Source organism: Cololabis saira, chromosome 9 (assembly GCF_033807715.1).
Source record: "Cololabis saira isolate AMF1-May2022 chromosome 9, fColSai1.1, whole genome shotgun sequence".
NCBI classification, from domain to species: Eukaryota; Metazoa; Chordata; class Actinopteri; order Beloniformes; family Belonidae; genus Cololabis; species Cololabis saira.
Window position 1 is genome coordinate 12,765,252 of NC_084595.1, and position 16,403 is coordinate 12,781,654.

At 42.1% G+C, this 16,403-nt stretch overlaps 1 protein-coding gene across 1 annotated transcript in view; it reads right to left on the reverse strand.

Annotated features, from left to right (window-relative positions):
• Positions 1 to 647: 647 nt before the first annotated feature.
• unc5db (unc-5 netrin receptor Db) overlaps positions 648 to 16,403 on the reverse strand; it is a 338,445-nt gene continuing 322,689 nt past the window's right edge. The window contains exons 15-17 of the mRNA XM_061730512.1: positions 12,911 to 13,075; positions 7,463 to 7,641; positions 648 to 1,579 (exon numbers count right to left, since the gene is read on the reverse strand). Of these exons, the coding sequence (XP_061586496.1) occupies positions 1,312 to 1,579; positions 7,463 to 7,641; positions 12,911 to 13,075 (612 nt within the window). The 3' untranslated portion in view covers positions 648 to 1,311. The remainder of the gene's footprint in view (positions 1,580 to 7,462; positions 7,642 to 12,910; positions 13,076 to 16,403) is intronic.

Consider the following 16,403-nt stretch of genomic DNA (forward strand, 5'->3'; position numbering starts at 1 on the left):
TTGTTTTCACCTTTTCTGACATAGATGTAAATTTGTGAGTGAGAGTTGCCTGGCAACAACTCCAAATACACAGAGTTGTGTTCGCCTCTGCCTGAATTATGGTCGTTACAACAAGTATGTAAACAAATGACTGAAGCTGTCAGTCTGTCCTTCTAGATCTGGCCTCAGGGTGTTGAAGTTGCCTTGTCTTTTCTTCTCCATGTCTTGCTTCTTTTCATTTACTGGAACACTTTCCCTCTCTCCCCTCAGGGTGTCGGCAGAAGTGTCATCAGTATTCCTTTTGCATGTCAAACAAGATGTAAACACATGACTTCTCCAGCCATGAAATGTGTGTGCGTGTGCTTGTGCGTGTGTGTGTGTGGAGGTTTAGGAGGGGACGGTTGGGTGTGCAGGAGTCTGATATGAGGTCGAGTGACGGCTGTTAATGGTGGGAGTTGGGTGATAAGATGCCACGATATGCTCTCTGGTGCCAGTAAATGATGTTTTACAGCATCCTCCCGGTCTGTCTGCCAGAGGAGGAAACTGTAACGAGCCGTCCCTCCACACTCATACAGATCCTTCTTGGCAATATTACAACACAGCTTGTTTTTTGTATTTTTATTACAATGTGTGTGCTGTGTCGTCCTTCACACTTTGAGTAGGGCTCATATATATATATATATATATATATATATATATATATATATATATATATATATATATATACATATATACATACATATATATTTTTTCTTTTTTTTTCTTTCCCCTTCCAATAAATCATCAAGTGCCACAGGTGCCAAACTTTCACGAAACTTTTAAAATATCTTTTTTTTTTTTAAGATCCGTCTTTGACGGCTTACTTATCACAACATATAAGCGTTCAGCTGCTTCCCTTTAAGGATTCAGTGCTCAAATGAAAAAAGAAAGCTTGTTTGAGCGGTGACAGGTGACTCAAAAATCACACCTTGTCTGCATTTAAGAGCTTCTCTGCAAACATGTCTATCCTCTGTGACTGCAGGGAACCCAGAGGTGATAAGGGTCTCCCTTCTGCAAAAAACACAATTCAGAAAGAAAAGTACACTCAAAGGAATGGATACACACCATAAAAGAACAACTAAAGAATAAGTTACAAAGGAGCGAAAAAAGAATTTACAGTCCATCCATGGACGGGTTTCCTATAAGAGGAGGGCAGATCAGCAGCAGGCGCTGGCCTGCCTCAGCCTCTGGAGGTCACTGCACACGTTGCCCCCCCGACCTCCTGACCTCCCATCGCCCCCACGGCGGCGCGTTGTCCATCACCGGCTGCACGGACAGTCCGTTTGTCCTCAGTCAGCCTGTGTGCTCAGCAGCAGAGTCCTCGCTCTCCTGATTGGTTAGTTCGGACGTCCCGTGTAGACTGCAGCCCCCACCTTTTGTGTGACTGATGTCAGAATCCGCTTCCTCCCCCTCCTCTGGAGAGCTTTCCGAGTGGATCTTGCCAATCTCCTCCAGGGCGCTGGCGAGGGAGTCAAGGTCGGCGGCGTGCTGGTGGTGAGCCTCCCACAGGCTCAGGATCACGGCGGACGGACTGCGCTGCTTTGCAAAGTAGCCCAGGTTCCTGCGGAGGAGTAAAGCATCAGGAAGCAGCTTTAATGTGGGTGTTTATCTTCTCATATAGACATCATCGTAAAAAAAACATTACTGATTTGATTGGATTTGGTTTTGCACATGTAAAAGACAAACATTAAAAGAGAAGATAAGAAAACAAAACAAAACAAAGAATTTCATCCTTTAACACTTAATATCTTAATTTACATGTACAAAAAGATGTAGGAAGAAATGTAAACTTATTTAATCCTACCCCCATTCACTAATTTATTAACAAGTATTTATAATAACTAACTATACTATAAATATACTCACACACTGTTATCACACACTTATATACACACACACACACACACACACACACACACACACACACACACACACACACACACACACACATATATATATATATATATATATATGTATATATATATATATATATATATATATATATATATATATATATATACATATATATATATATATATATATATATATATATATATAATATAACATATAACAAAAATATAAACAAATTCACCCAATAGTGTTATCTGCAGGCCCCTAAAAGCCGCTAAACTCCTTCCTCTTTGTACCTTGTGAAAATCATGTTTTTATATTTGTTTTTAAACTGGTTAATGTTTGGACATTGTTTTAATTCTGAATCCATTCTGTTCCATAGTTTAACTCCACTGACTGATATAGAACATCTTTTCATTGTTGTTCGTGTTCTGCGAGTCCTAAAATTTAGAGTTCCCTTTAAATTATATCTCCCCTCTCTGTCATAAAACATTTCCTGTAAGTGAGATGGTAGGACAGCGGATGCAAAATAGCCTTTTTGGCTAATTCCAGCACATTTTACATTTGTTTAAATGTGTTATTAATGTGCATTGTCCCTGTTATCTAAACCTTTAAATAAAATAAATAATAAGTTGTTCCTAGCTTTATACATGAATTGTTCTGTTTGTAATTCCACTACGTCAAAGAATTTGATTATTTTAGAATTGAAGAATAATGTTATTTCATGTTATCAGTCTCTGGCATTAGAGTCAGATTTTTGAACACATGAAACATTTTTTACATCAAATTTAATTTAAGATAGATGTATTTTGACCTTTAAAAAAAAAAATTAACGCTTGATGTGATTTAAACGGTTTGGAACAACAGTGCAGCTCTGCAGCTCAGAGCTGCGGGAGACTTGGTTCATTGTGGCCTCATGTCTCTGTGGCATTAGTTAACAACCAGGAAGGTGCAGAAAATCAGTCCTCTAATCTTTTAAATGGGGGTGCAGCACATGAAATCAATAAATGTGACAATCTGTTGGTTCCATGCGCGGCACAAACAGGTAATAGATCAAATTAGCTACAGAGCAACCGCATGTTAGAAATTTCTGCCGAGTAATGTGAACCCATGCTGTTTGATCAGTTACATCCTTTTATTCCAACAGGACTCCAGCTGCTGTTGTGGGTTTGCTGAGCCTGGCCAGGGTTGAGGCATCGTCAGTATCATGTGCAGTAACAGAAGTAGCTCAGACTACTGACACGAACAGATAATAAGCACAATTACAGTATGTTTTGAAATCTTAGAAGTTCGACTTCATGTTCTTGGGGTATTAAATTTGTCCTTTTTTTCTGCACCTGATTATCTTATCCATTTCCCTCTTTGTCAATCAGGTTTTATACCTCTGTCTGAATACTGTCTGTGGAGCGTCTTCTCCCCGGCGCTCCAGCAGCACTTTAACAGATTTGCCCACAGCTGATGCTGATGCTGATGCTTGCTACATGGCACGAGTGCATGCTCCATAAATGACACATCAGGGCTGCTCTCCTTTTTAAACTGATGCACAAGCACTCTATAGCAACAGAATGCAAGCATCTGCAAGTCTTAAAAAACTCATTTTATTTTCAACTGAACACAGACGGCATTTAAAATATTTAAAGTCAACGTTTTTACATTTCATGAAAAGCACAAGTTAATTTTTTAACATGATGGAGGCAACAAGTCTACATGAAGTTTGAACATGAGCAAAAGGCTGGAGAAGTAAGTGGTATTAAAAAGAAACACTTGGAGGAACATCTGGTAGCTAATTAGATACATTTGGAATGTATGTCTATGTATAAAAATAGAGTTTTTCACAAGTAAAGACTGGCAGAGGTTCAAAATCAGTACTGGATGCCTGTGATCTTCTGGCTCTGCAGTGAAAAAAGGAATGAATCTGTCATCGAAACAATCACACGGGCTCAGAAACACTTGTTAACTGACCGACTAAGAACGATGTTTGTGTGCCATCCACGAATGCAAGTTAAAGAACCATCATGCAAAGAAGAGGCCATATGTGAGCATGGTCCAGAAACGCCACCATCTCCTCTGGGCAAGAAGTCATTTCAAATCAACTCCAGCAAAGTTGAAAACTGTTGTCAAAAGAAACGTGACGTTCTTTTTGGAAACCATGGATGCCATGGATGCCATGGGTGCCATGTGCCATCCAGGCTTGTTTTCACGTACACTTCAACAGCGTGCATCTCTAATGGTACGGGGGTGCATTGGTGCTTATGGAATGGACTGCTTTATGTCTGGAAATAAAACATCCACGCTAAAACATTGTAAAGCAACACATGCTCCCATCCAGACATGACTTTCAGGTCAGACCATGCATCTTTGAGCAGGAAAAATGTTTAACTACTAAAGCGTGGCTTCGTAGTTGAGGAGTCCAGAACCTTGGCTAGCTGAAAATCTCGGGAGCTTCATGAATTGGAAAATTACACGAAGAAGAGCCAGGACTGTTGAGGAACTCCACACTCCACACTCCCCACTGCCTAATTTTGAAATTGTTAAATTTGATTTGTGCCACAGAGTAACTACACACACGCCGATGTGCAAGAGATACGTAATAGTTGGTGTTTGTGTCACTCTGTAATCACAACAGCGGATGCTAAGTGGCGGTGCGGGTTCTTCTGGCCTCTCTGATGCAGCTGAGATACATCAACGCAGCAGCTGAAGCACTTCTTATGTAAGTTGGAGCTGGTAAATTTTGAGCTGCAGTAATTTTTTACCAACACAAGTGGACTGTGGAGGCGCATGTCAGGTTCCAGAGGAGTTGTGACAGATTTGATGTAGGTGCATGAATCAGGCTGGTCCCTGTGTGTTGGTTCAGGTTGAAGTTCCCTTGATTGTCCACACGTGTCTCCTCCGGTCCCTGTGTCTAAACGTTCCTGCCTTTACTTCCTTCCCTGTAGATTTTTTGCCATTTGATAAGTCACAATGGTGCTTCTATATGTCTTTTTATATGTCTTCTGCTGTTTGAGATATCCTGTTTTCTGTTAGACAAAAATAACTTTGATGATTTCTCTTGCGTCCTCGTCTTCGAGGTCTTCCAGACACCTCTTCCCTTACACGTACCATTAAGGCTCCCTGTTCGCCTGTGTTCACCTGTTCGCCACGACATTAAACTCTTAAAACTCCAACGACTGCTCTGTCCAGCCCCTGGATGAATGTGGAATGTTGTTGAAAGGAGAAGGATTCCTACACGGTGGTAAACATCCAGCTCTTTTGAGACATGATGGTGACATCCAATTCAATCTATTGCCTTATTTTTTTTTCGGAATCTGATTTGCATTTACAATAGAGATTAATACAAAAGTTTAGCTTTATATCCTACAATGTTCTATAATTGGTTGAAGAGCTTAATACAGAAAAAAACATTCCCTCCATTTCATTTTGTATGTAAGGGAATAAATGCAGTATGTAAGGAATAGCTGAACAGAAACTTCAGCCTTTGACACCCAGAGTAAATTTCCGCATAAAATCATAGCTAGAAAACAACAGATACTTGGCTTTTTCTGTCTGCATTTGTTATCACAGTTAACTAAGTCTACAACCATCTCCTTTCACATGGAGCTGAAGCAAAGAAATATGACCCTTTAAGACAATTAGAGACACACTAAAGAAGAAACTAACACCAGAAGTCTTGGATAATTAGCAGCAAACATAATCTACCCTTGATTTGTTTGCCAAGCTCTTCCTTAAGGGATATAAAAGCTGGTGTGTTGCTATATGCCAGTGCAGCGCAGCGTTCAGCGGCGCGTCCAGCTGGGGGCAGTGTTGGACCAAGCTGCTCGATTCAGCTCCTGGTCACATCACACTCACATGAAAGCTGCCTGACTTGGAGGGGAGAGCTCATCTGGATAATTTGGATTCCCAGAGGCCTCTTAGGAACCACTAACGTGCACTTATCGGGAAATTATAGGTGCCACAAGCGAGGACCGAGCAAAGACGGGCACTTGCCTGGGAGAACATGAGAGCAGCGCCTCATCACAAATGCATATTTTGAAAGGAGAGTGATCTGGTAATAAGTTAGTTATCATAGATACATCAGGCTGATACGGCTGAGAGAAATTAGATGCCTCTCATATTGCACTCTGGTTTTTGAAAAAAGGAAATTGGATATGAAGGCCGGGACAAATCCAGAGTTTGCAATCTCGCACAGCAAAACACTAACACTTGTGTATGGTTAAATAATCGGCGCCTGTTTCCTGCTGCTGAGAAAACATGAAGTGCTGCTGCATATAAAGCAACACTCAGGACTCACAGGGGGTTGTCATTCTGCCATTACACTTCCTAGCCTTTACAAATCCCAAATAAAATGAAAATGAAACATTCACAGAAAGTTCAGCCAGGAAGTGGACAATGCTGGAGGGAATGTGGAAACCCCCAGGCAGATCATTTCTACATCTTCTGGGACTGCCCAAAGATCCAGCCCTACTGGGGGGATATAATAAATATAATCAACTCAATAATGGGGTTACAGATCACACAAGACTTCAATATTATATCTTGGGAATATCCCTTCCACACTTGACCCAAGTGACAAATACCTGATGAAAATAATGTTAGCAGCCAGTTAAAAAGCTCTAACAAGGAGGTGGCTAACTAAAGAGCCCCCGACTAAAGAGGAAAGGACAGGAATTGTAAACAAAATATATATTATGGAAAAAATTACCTTCTCCTTGAACCTCAATATGGGTAAATTTAATACTTACTGGTGGAAGTGGTCGTCTTATTTTGATGGGTGAGGAAGAGGGTATGGAGGTGTGTGTACATCTTTGTGAGAATGTGAGGCAGATGTTTATGAAGATAAACAGTTGTACAGGTTCTTCACATCCCTCTGTGTTGGTTTATATGTATGTGTAATTGATGTCCTAGGATTTTTGTTTAGGACTTTTGATGGAGGTTTCACTTCCAATGCTGCCATGTGGATTTCCCTTTGTTGTTGATATCAGAGTGGCTCACTGACCCGACCTGTTGTTCCTATCTGTGCACTTTTGTTACTTTTCTTTCTTTTGTTTTGCTTTGCTTTTGATTTTATGTCACTGTTAAACTTTTGTTGTAATGTCCAAAATATACAAATCTTTAAAAATAAAGTCCATCCATCCATCCATCCATTATCTATACCCGTGAAATACCCGTAAAATGTGAGTCAGTCACAAAAAATTGGCATATTATGAAATGTACATCCCATTCCCCTGTTTTTTTTTTTACACTTTTACAGTGCTTTATCAAAGAAGCTTTAATGAAATGGATAAAAGATGTCATGAAACAAGCTATTTTTTAAACTTGAAATCATCCATCCATTCATGCATCCATTTTCTATCCCTGTTTTATCCTTTGCAGGGTCACGGGGGTCTGCTGGAGCCTATCCCAGCTCATTTCAGGTGAGAGGCAGGGGTTACACCCTGGACAGGTCACCAGTCCATCCCAGGGCCAAAATAAAGTAAAGTAAAAATAAAAATAAAGTAAAAAACAAAAAACAAATCCCAAATAAAGCCTACACAAAGTGCAGTTTGGCTCACAACGTCCAGTATTTGGACCCCAAGTGGACCCCCGATCAACTCACCGGTCTAAGTGAAGTTTCTGGGCTAAGAGCTGCCAGTCCTTGCCCTTGGCGTTGGCAGTGTCGAAGGTGGCGCAGATCCTCTCCCGAATGGACAGGGGGATTTTGAAAGCCTTGGGCCCCGATTGGGACGTGACGCTGCAGTCTGTCTGCATAAAAAATGGAACCGGCTCCTTTTCACCCTGACAGGACAGAACAGAAACACACCAGAGTTGGACAGGAGCTGCAGCTGCTTGGTTCTTGCTTTTAACCAGCTCGGGGAGGCATGTAGGTGAGGAGGGTTCGCCAGATCCGAACCATTCAGACAGCATGTTTAACATTTGCACACAGGGACACCAAAACCTTGCTGAAAAGCTGTCATATCTGTCAAACAGATGGCTGCAGACGTACTGTTTTTTTCTTCCTTTAACTAAACCTGGGAGGAGAAAAAAACAACGTAGCACCAACAACAATGCTTTGCTGATTTGTCAGCAACTCTTAAAAGCAAGTATGAATCCTGTTTGTTCCATGATGAAGCCGAACTTTCTCTAGCTGTAATATATAATCCATGAGCTAAAGTTGGCTGGAAGCAACAGCAAACTCTAAAAATACTCGGCTGTTTCTTCGTTGCTGCTTTCCTTGAGTGTCCTCTGCACACGTCAAGCAGCAGGAAAAGTTACCAGTTCTGATTTAAAAGTGGGATGCAGCACTGATGGCTTTGACCGAGTCGATGTGCACTGTTGACAGATGTAGACACTGATGGACTGTGCTCCGGAGATGGAGAAATCATTATGTTCGGTGCATCACACCTCACACTGCAGCCACTGGAGCCGCGGCATGACATTGTTTCTCAAGGCCGAGCGCCCGGTGATTTGGTCGAATGGAAAGCTAATGTGCTGATGCTGTAAAGGACAACTGCCACATAGCAACATTAAGCAGTAAACTGTCACTCAGCCGTCAGCGTGGAAACACTGGAAACGTGGTTTCCAGCTGCTGGAGCTGGACATGGTCAGGTGCAGAAGGATTTGGAGTTTTTGGTGATTTCACCTTTATATTTGGACACTTGTCTGTAAAAGGAGTTGATGGTTGGATTTTCTCACTACTAGGGGTGTAACAATATATCGTGCCACAAAATTTTGCAATACAAAAACGTCACAATACGTGTTGTGGAGGGGACAAACTGTAGCACGATATTGGGTTATTAATATTAATATATTGTGTTTACTAGTAACGCGCATACTATTGGTGCAGCGGGATCACGTGACGACCGCGCCTCGACCCGCGGATGAAAATCTTACTACGCTCAGAAGAAGTACTGTTTGCTGAGAGAAGAAGTACGGTCCCGATCACAGGACTCTTGCAGGGTTTTGAGCTCTGAACTTTTACTTATAAGGTGAGCATGAATCAATCTTTTTTATGATGTAAAGATTGTGTCGTCCCGAAAAAGTGGGAGCGGGATGAAATGATAACGGGGTTCATCTTACTGCCTAAGGCTGGGAGCATGTGGCTGAAGTAGGGATGCCCCGGTACCAGTTTTTTCACACCAAGTACGAGTATTTTAATTTGTGTACTCACAGATACCGAGTACCGATCCGATACTTCTACCACAAAAATAACTAGGCTAAAAATGCAATGAAAAATGCAATGAATTGGAAGATCCATTGGTTTTATTTGCAACAGAAATTCAATTTTAAACAAAACTCAGCCGGCCGGGCTTTCCTCCGCACTTTAGTCTCATCGCAGGTACATCAACTGCACATGTGCGGTGCTTCACCTGAAGCCGTCCGTGTGAAACAACATAAACAATGAAATAGAATAAAAAAAACAGGCTAAATGAAATGATGTTACACACTCTTGTACAGTAGGTGGCGGTATGCACCTTAAAGTTGGTTGCGATCCGCCAATAAAACAGAGAAGTAGAAGAAGAACATAAACAATCCAATTGTTACATTCCGGTTAGCCGCTAGTCGGCTAAGCTTAGCGTGGTGATGAGAAGAGAGTGATACCCGTGAGTGAGACTGGCAGCGCCGTTTCAGGCAAGATAGCAACAATTAATGCAAGCGGGATGTCAGCAGTGTAGGGATGCTGTGATCCAACTTTTTCACTTTCACAGCCCTAGTACCGATCCGATACCGATACCGATCCGATACCAGTGCATATTTCTATCTCTCTGTTCTGACCAATAGGTTCACTTTTTTTAGTACTTATTTTGTAGTGTGGAATAATAGAAAAGGCTTGATAAAGTGATATTACTCAGAATGAGAATAATACTGAGATGAAAAGTCCACAACAGTAGGTTATTATGACAAAACTTGAGCCATTTATATTATTTTAGATATTCAATTTTTTTTAACATAAAATAGGCAGTAGCATTAAATAAAATAAATAACATCTCAACATGAAAAAGCCAATATAAAAAAAATCAAGCAAATTTAAATTAAAAAATCAAACAAACCTAGAAAAAACAGACCTAGAAAAAACAGACCTAGAAAAAACGTAGCGAAGCTCGAGGTGTTGAATTAAGCGTTGAAATCCCACATTACTCACTACTGACAGGGGCTGGTCATCAAGCACAATAAACTGCGCAATCTTTTCTGCGGACTGCTCTGCCGCCGAGCCCGGCGGCGCCCAAGAGGGGCCTGCTGCGGCATTTGCGTGGAGCCTGCCTGCCCTAATTGAACATTTTTAATTTCACCGTGCCGCGCTGTGACGCGGCGGTGGGCGCGGCGTGAACCGCGCTCTGCTTGAGACTTGTGCTTCACACGCTTTGCACTCTGCCTTTCATGTTTTTTCATCCTTTACTTTAAAGTATTGCCACACCGCTGACATTTTATGCTATCCACACTCTCTCCCGGTTGTTGTTATCACGTGAGCTCTCCCTCCCCTCTCTTTTCTTCCTCGCGTGTGAGAAGCAAGTGCTGGATGGAAAAGCTGGAGCTGACTTTTTGAATGCAGTGCTAGTATCGCAGCGCTAATATCGCAGTTTTCCCCTGCACTGCGATCCGATCCGTGTTTTTTGATCCGCGGATCGGATCGCAGCATCCCTAGTGAACATATTTCAAAATAACCTTAACTGTCGCTATCTTGCCTGAAACGGCGCTGCCAGTCTCACTCACGGGTATCAATCTCTTCTCATCACCACGCTAAGCTTAGCCGACTAGCGGCTAACCGAAATGTAACAATGGGATTGTTTATGTTGTTTCACACGGACGGCTTCAGGTGAAGAACCGCACAGGCACAGTTGATGTACCTGCGATGAGACTACGTTGTACTGTGAGTTACGTGGAGTGTTTAATAAAGTTCCCTGTGAGTAAGGGTAATACTCAACCGTCCAGTTTGTATAATTAAGGAAAATAGAGTGGCGGCTCGGCGGCTGCTCCGCCGCCAGGCTGCACACTCTCCCGGGTAGCCGCGGGGCGGCTCAACATCTCCCCCTAGAGTCACTAACCAGTAACTACAACAACAATGAAGTGGTATTGGTGCGTGGTATCGGAGAATTTTTGCGAGTAAGAATATATGAGAGCAGTATCGGCCCCGATATCGATACCAGTATCGGTATTGGGGCCATCCCTAGGCTGAAGCTCTTAGCTCTGTCATGAGCTAAATAACAGTTATGTTGCATTTCTGGAAAAGAAAAAAGTCAAGTCATACATGAGAGAAACTATTCAGTTTGGGGCAAAATAATTTTACTTGTATGAAACTGAAGATGCATAATGCTAATACATGCTAATACATTTACATTTAGTTCAGTTTGTGGAAAATGGTTGGTCTGGCTTGCTCTTTAAAACTTAAACAGTTATAAAACATTACAAACTGTAACAATAGGGAAAACGCACAGTATTGTTTTGTATTTTGTGTCTTTCAAATAAAAGACAATTTTTTCCAGTCATATGTTCCTCATTCAAGGTTGTTAAAAAAATACTGCTATAATATTCTTTATCGTTATCGTGACCTCAATATCGTGTATCGTACCGTATCGTGAGATTAGTGTATCGTTACACCCCTACTCACTACCCAAATGAGCTGTTATGAGCCACCGAGCCTGAATTTGGCAGCCATGTGACTGGTTTTACGGTGTGAAGAGATGTCAAGGCAAGCGAAGGAGGCCATGCTAGAAAACTGCTCAGACAGCTCCTCACAGCGTAGACGGATAATAGTTAAACAAACTGCAAAGCAACGCAAGACTTTCTGAAGACAAAGACATGAAGTATTCCTTAATAAGCCCAAGGCAGTTGCTTGACCTCGACCCAACTGAGGATGGATATCAGTTTCTATTGGACCAGGCTGAACTGTACGGTTGAAGTGCCTTGAGATAACTGCTGTTTATATCAATAACTGAAATGAATTAAAATACATTTCCATCACATTTGTATTGTTTTATCTCAAATCCACTGATGTGTATGAAGACAAAAATCACAACAATGTTATCCGAATGCTTCTGGACCTGACAGACTGTCATCCTAATACAATGCCAGATCTCACGAGTAGAAGATTAAAGGTAATTTTCCATTATGTTTTCCACCGTTTTCATTAGTTTCAAGTCTGACTGGAGCTCTATTAATCCCATCTCTTCATTGTATCCTCTTCTTGCCGTTGGGTTTAATTGAACCCGACTGGATAATTTGGCCCACCAGCTGTTGATCTCGATGCAGTCGACTTCTTCGCGTTTGCACAAGAGCGGTGGAAAGAAACACACACCTCCAACAGTTTTCTTTCAGTAGCTGTCTGAAAATCTGATCATTATAGGGTTAAAACCTTGAAGAGTGTCTCTCTAACAGGCATCGGCTATAAAACCGCTGTTTCTGTGTGGATGACTTTGACCCAACCTATTGAACCACAATGCATAATTAGACCTTTACATGTGCTGTTGATTTGAATTCTACACACGGGCCCATAAATTCTTGCATTTCCTCTTCATATCTTTCAACCCTAACTAATCATCAAGGAGGAATTTAATGAAACCATAAAATGAATTGTAAATAATATTTCTCCTGTGTGTGACCATGTGTTTTATGACTCCTGGAGCCCTGAGGGAGGTCCAGCACATTTGTGACGGTTCCTCCGCCTTAACAACTGCTGTCAAGGTGCTCTTGAATGAGGATTTCTAACTCCTCAATGCTCCACTGGAGCAGCTCAGGGGATGACGGAAGACTATTACAGCAAGGTAGCTACCAGGTGTAGGTGCATATGAATGTGTAGTAGGCTGTTTTGTGGAGCACATGTCTCCCTGGACAAATAAAGGTTACAAAACAAAGAGAGTAAACAGTGAGGAACAGCTGAGTCGCCGGAGTTGGTTGCTCGCCACGTTTAGCATAAATCTGAGAGGAGAGGAGGACAGGAGTGTCCTCCTCGCTCTATTAATACACAGTGCAAGCTCAGGAGAGCTGCTGTCAGTGGTCACGCCCCAGCAAGGTTACATAAAGGTTGAGCGTGGAGGCAAAAAGACAGCCCACCCTCCCCGCCCTTCCTCACCTCGGCCACGGCCGTGTAGACCTGCAGAATCTGCTCGTGGCCTTTGACCTGCCGCACGCTGATTTTGCAGGAGAGCTGGGCGGCGGCAGGGCTGTATCTCTCCAGGGAGAAGGCACAGTGCAGGGGCTGCTGGTTGCTGCACCACACTTGGGCAAAGGAGAATTCCTGAAGGGGTTGGAAGAGAGAGAGAGAGAGACGGGACATCAGAGTGCGGTACACAGCAAAGTTAACGCGTGCTTCAAATAAGATGACTCAGCTCCTATTCCTACACTGTCACATCCAGCCACTTAGAATTGGTGGGATAAAAGGTAAGAGCTGACTTTGAAGTTTGCGCGTTTTCATCGTTTTGATATATTAATGCAAGGAAACACCCGTCGGAGAGATAAAGAAGCCCTGATGTGGTTTACAAGTATAACCTGAATTCTTGTACAAAGAATTTGATAGCAGAAGCAGCTTGTGTGTAAAGTGCTGGGAGCAATGTTATGTGTGAATACAGGGATGAATTGCTTTTGATGCATAATTAATTTCTACAGAACAGGCCCATCTGTGGGGAAATGGCCGCGACCTCTGCTACACTCCATCTCAGCCAGATCTGCATATTAAAGGGGGCCTGAATGACGGCCCGTGTGCTTTCTCCGGACTTAACCCTTGTGGCTTTGATCGGGCTGGAAGATGTTGCTCAGCTGATGAAGGAGTCCAGGAACAACCGAGGTGGCGGGGGGGGGGTCTGGTTGTGGAAACCTGCGGTGCCCTTCAGCACTGAAAGCTGACTTGATGTATGGCACCACGCTCAGCCAATATTCTGCACCTGCTCCTGATGCCGTCGCCAAGCCTTCGTGACTGAGGTGGTGTTTTCGGTGTACATACTTTAGGGAGTACGATGAGGCTGCAGCAGGATTCTTGGTCAAAGAGCACAACTTTACACGGAGCAAAATCGGTGGTGTTTTCATGCGTTTTGGCCGTTCGTTTACACGAAAACGAAGCTCAGAGTCACCAAAAACAATCATTTCTGAAAACTCCGGCCAAAGCGGAGATTTTCAAAAACTCAGTTTTCACATTTGCTTGTAAATGGAGGGAAACGGAGATTTAGGCTTCAGAACGTCACATTATGCAACAGAAACGTCACCAGCATCATTTGTGCAACCTGTGTTTACAATTTGTTTGGCCACCGTCAATATTTTCTTGTATTTTACCTGTTTTATATTCTAAAGTCACACTTAAAAGTAACTCCACTTCTCTGTCACTCCAAACGAAAGACTCTCGTTCCGTCTTGGAAGTAACTGGCAGTCAAGGCTGATTTATGGTTCCGCTTTACACCAACGCAGAACCTACGGCGTAGGGTACGCGGCGATGCGTACCGTACGTAGGCTACGCCGTCGATTTAACGCAGAACCATATTATTCAGGCTTCAAGCGTGTCATTTGTTGACGTTTTTTTCCATGATTCTGATTGGCTAGCATGACTTTACGCTTCTCGTTACACTGCCCCCTGCTGGTTTGGATGCTCATAGCACCTTAACAGCGTATTTATGCGGGTTCGTGTAAACAAGGATATTTTTCAAAACGTAGAGGGGGAAATATCCGTTTTTGTAAATACCCGGCTATGTGTAAACGTGGCCTGAGAGTGTCTCATTTCATTGAAGTGCATGTGACAAGGAGGCGGTGTGATGCAGAGAGCAGTTCTGGTGCTCTGTTGGAGCTCCGGTGTTCAGCTGCAGTTTTGGAGGTGAACCGAACTGGGATGTCATCATGCTGTAAACACTGGTCAAATCTATGTAGGAGCTTCAAGCAAGTGCTTTCAGCTTCAGCTCTGGATCATATCTACACAATGGCCACGGTTACATGATGTTTTTTAATTTGGAATTAATTATTCCGAATTAAATAATTCAGAATAAAACTATTAGAGCAGCAGCATTTTTTTTAATTCTGAATTAAAGAGGAATTAAACCTCCCATGTAAACGCACTAAATGTTCAGGAGGATTGTTGTACCATTCCTCTTTACACAACTGCTTCAGCTCGGGAATATTTGGATGTCCGGTGTGAACGGCTCTTGTGAGGGCAACCCTGAGTCTCTCCGAGGGGCTAATATTCTGGACTTTAAAGCAGCACTATGTAACTTTTCCACCTTAATATAATATTTCCAGAGTAATTGTGATGGAACATCAACTTCCAACAGGTTTAATGACACCTCTGTCATGGTCTGAGGGGTCTGTATCGCCTTCACTGGCACTATGTAACTTCGAGGTGGATAGAACCCTTCCACATTACTGGTAAAGCACTACCACTTTTGTCCAAAGGAGCCGCCAAACTCAATAAAAGCTGAAAGTTACATTGGCTGCTTTAACAGGGCAACTTCAAAAGGCCGATTTCCTCTTTCTGAAGCCATTCTGTGGCTGTTTAGGGGCACTATCCTGCTGCTCCACCCTGACATGATTTTGTAGGATATTTTGGCTAATTTGAGAACTCATTTTATCCCACTTCATCACTGAGATGATGTTGGACATAACCTAAGCTTTTCAAATATCTCCAGCTACGTTGAACTTTTGTTTCATGATTACATAAACTGTTTCCCCAGTAGCGATGCAGATTGACGATGTGCAAAACTTTTTGGAGAGCAGCAGTTTCCTTCATAGTGTTCTTCCATGGACAACCTGCCTGTTCAAAGTCTTACATAGGGTGAACTCATGACAAGGGATGTTTGGAAGATCCAAGTCCAGCTGTGACTCTGAACTGCACAGCCACGTCTCGTCACAGGAGCCACAGGACTTAACTGTCTACACTCAGGTTGTCTGTGGACTGTAGGGCTGTTCAATTTTGCCCAAAAATAAAATCTCGATTTTTTTCTCTCAAAATCCGATTTTCGATTACGATTATTTTGTGAATTGACAAAAGGCAAAGAAATGATTTCAAATATGCTGTTTTTTTATTGAACATTTGCCCCATTGGGCTTTAAGTGCAAACTTTGCTCTTATTGAACCAAAAATGAATGAATAAAGTGCAAAACTCTGTAAAATAAGTTGAAAAAAAGTTTTAAAAAATATAATAAAATATAAAGTTTTATCTCTGAAAAAAAAAATCAGCAAATCAGCACTTGCAAACATACAGTAAGTTATATTTCCAATTAAATTTTCTAATTAAAACTAAACTGGGTCTTTGCATGCTAAATAATAATGCAACCCATGAAGGAGGTAGAGGTGTGTAATGTCAGTCATTCTATTCACATTTGCAAGTTTTTTGCAAGGAACACGAGCCGGTCTAGCGCATCTGGCTTGAGGGATGCCCGGTGGCATGTTACAACGCCCCCTCCTACACTAAAGAGCCTCTCCGATGGGGAACTTGTCGCAGGTATTGAGAGGTATTTCCATCAGTCGTTAATATGGTATCAATCATTAATATGTGTGCAGACAAAAAAAAAAAAAAAAAGTTAAAAATCGATTTTACGATTTTCACGTTTTAACATCGTTTTAATTACATAATCGCGATTACGATTTAA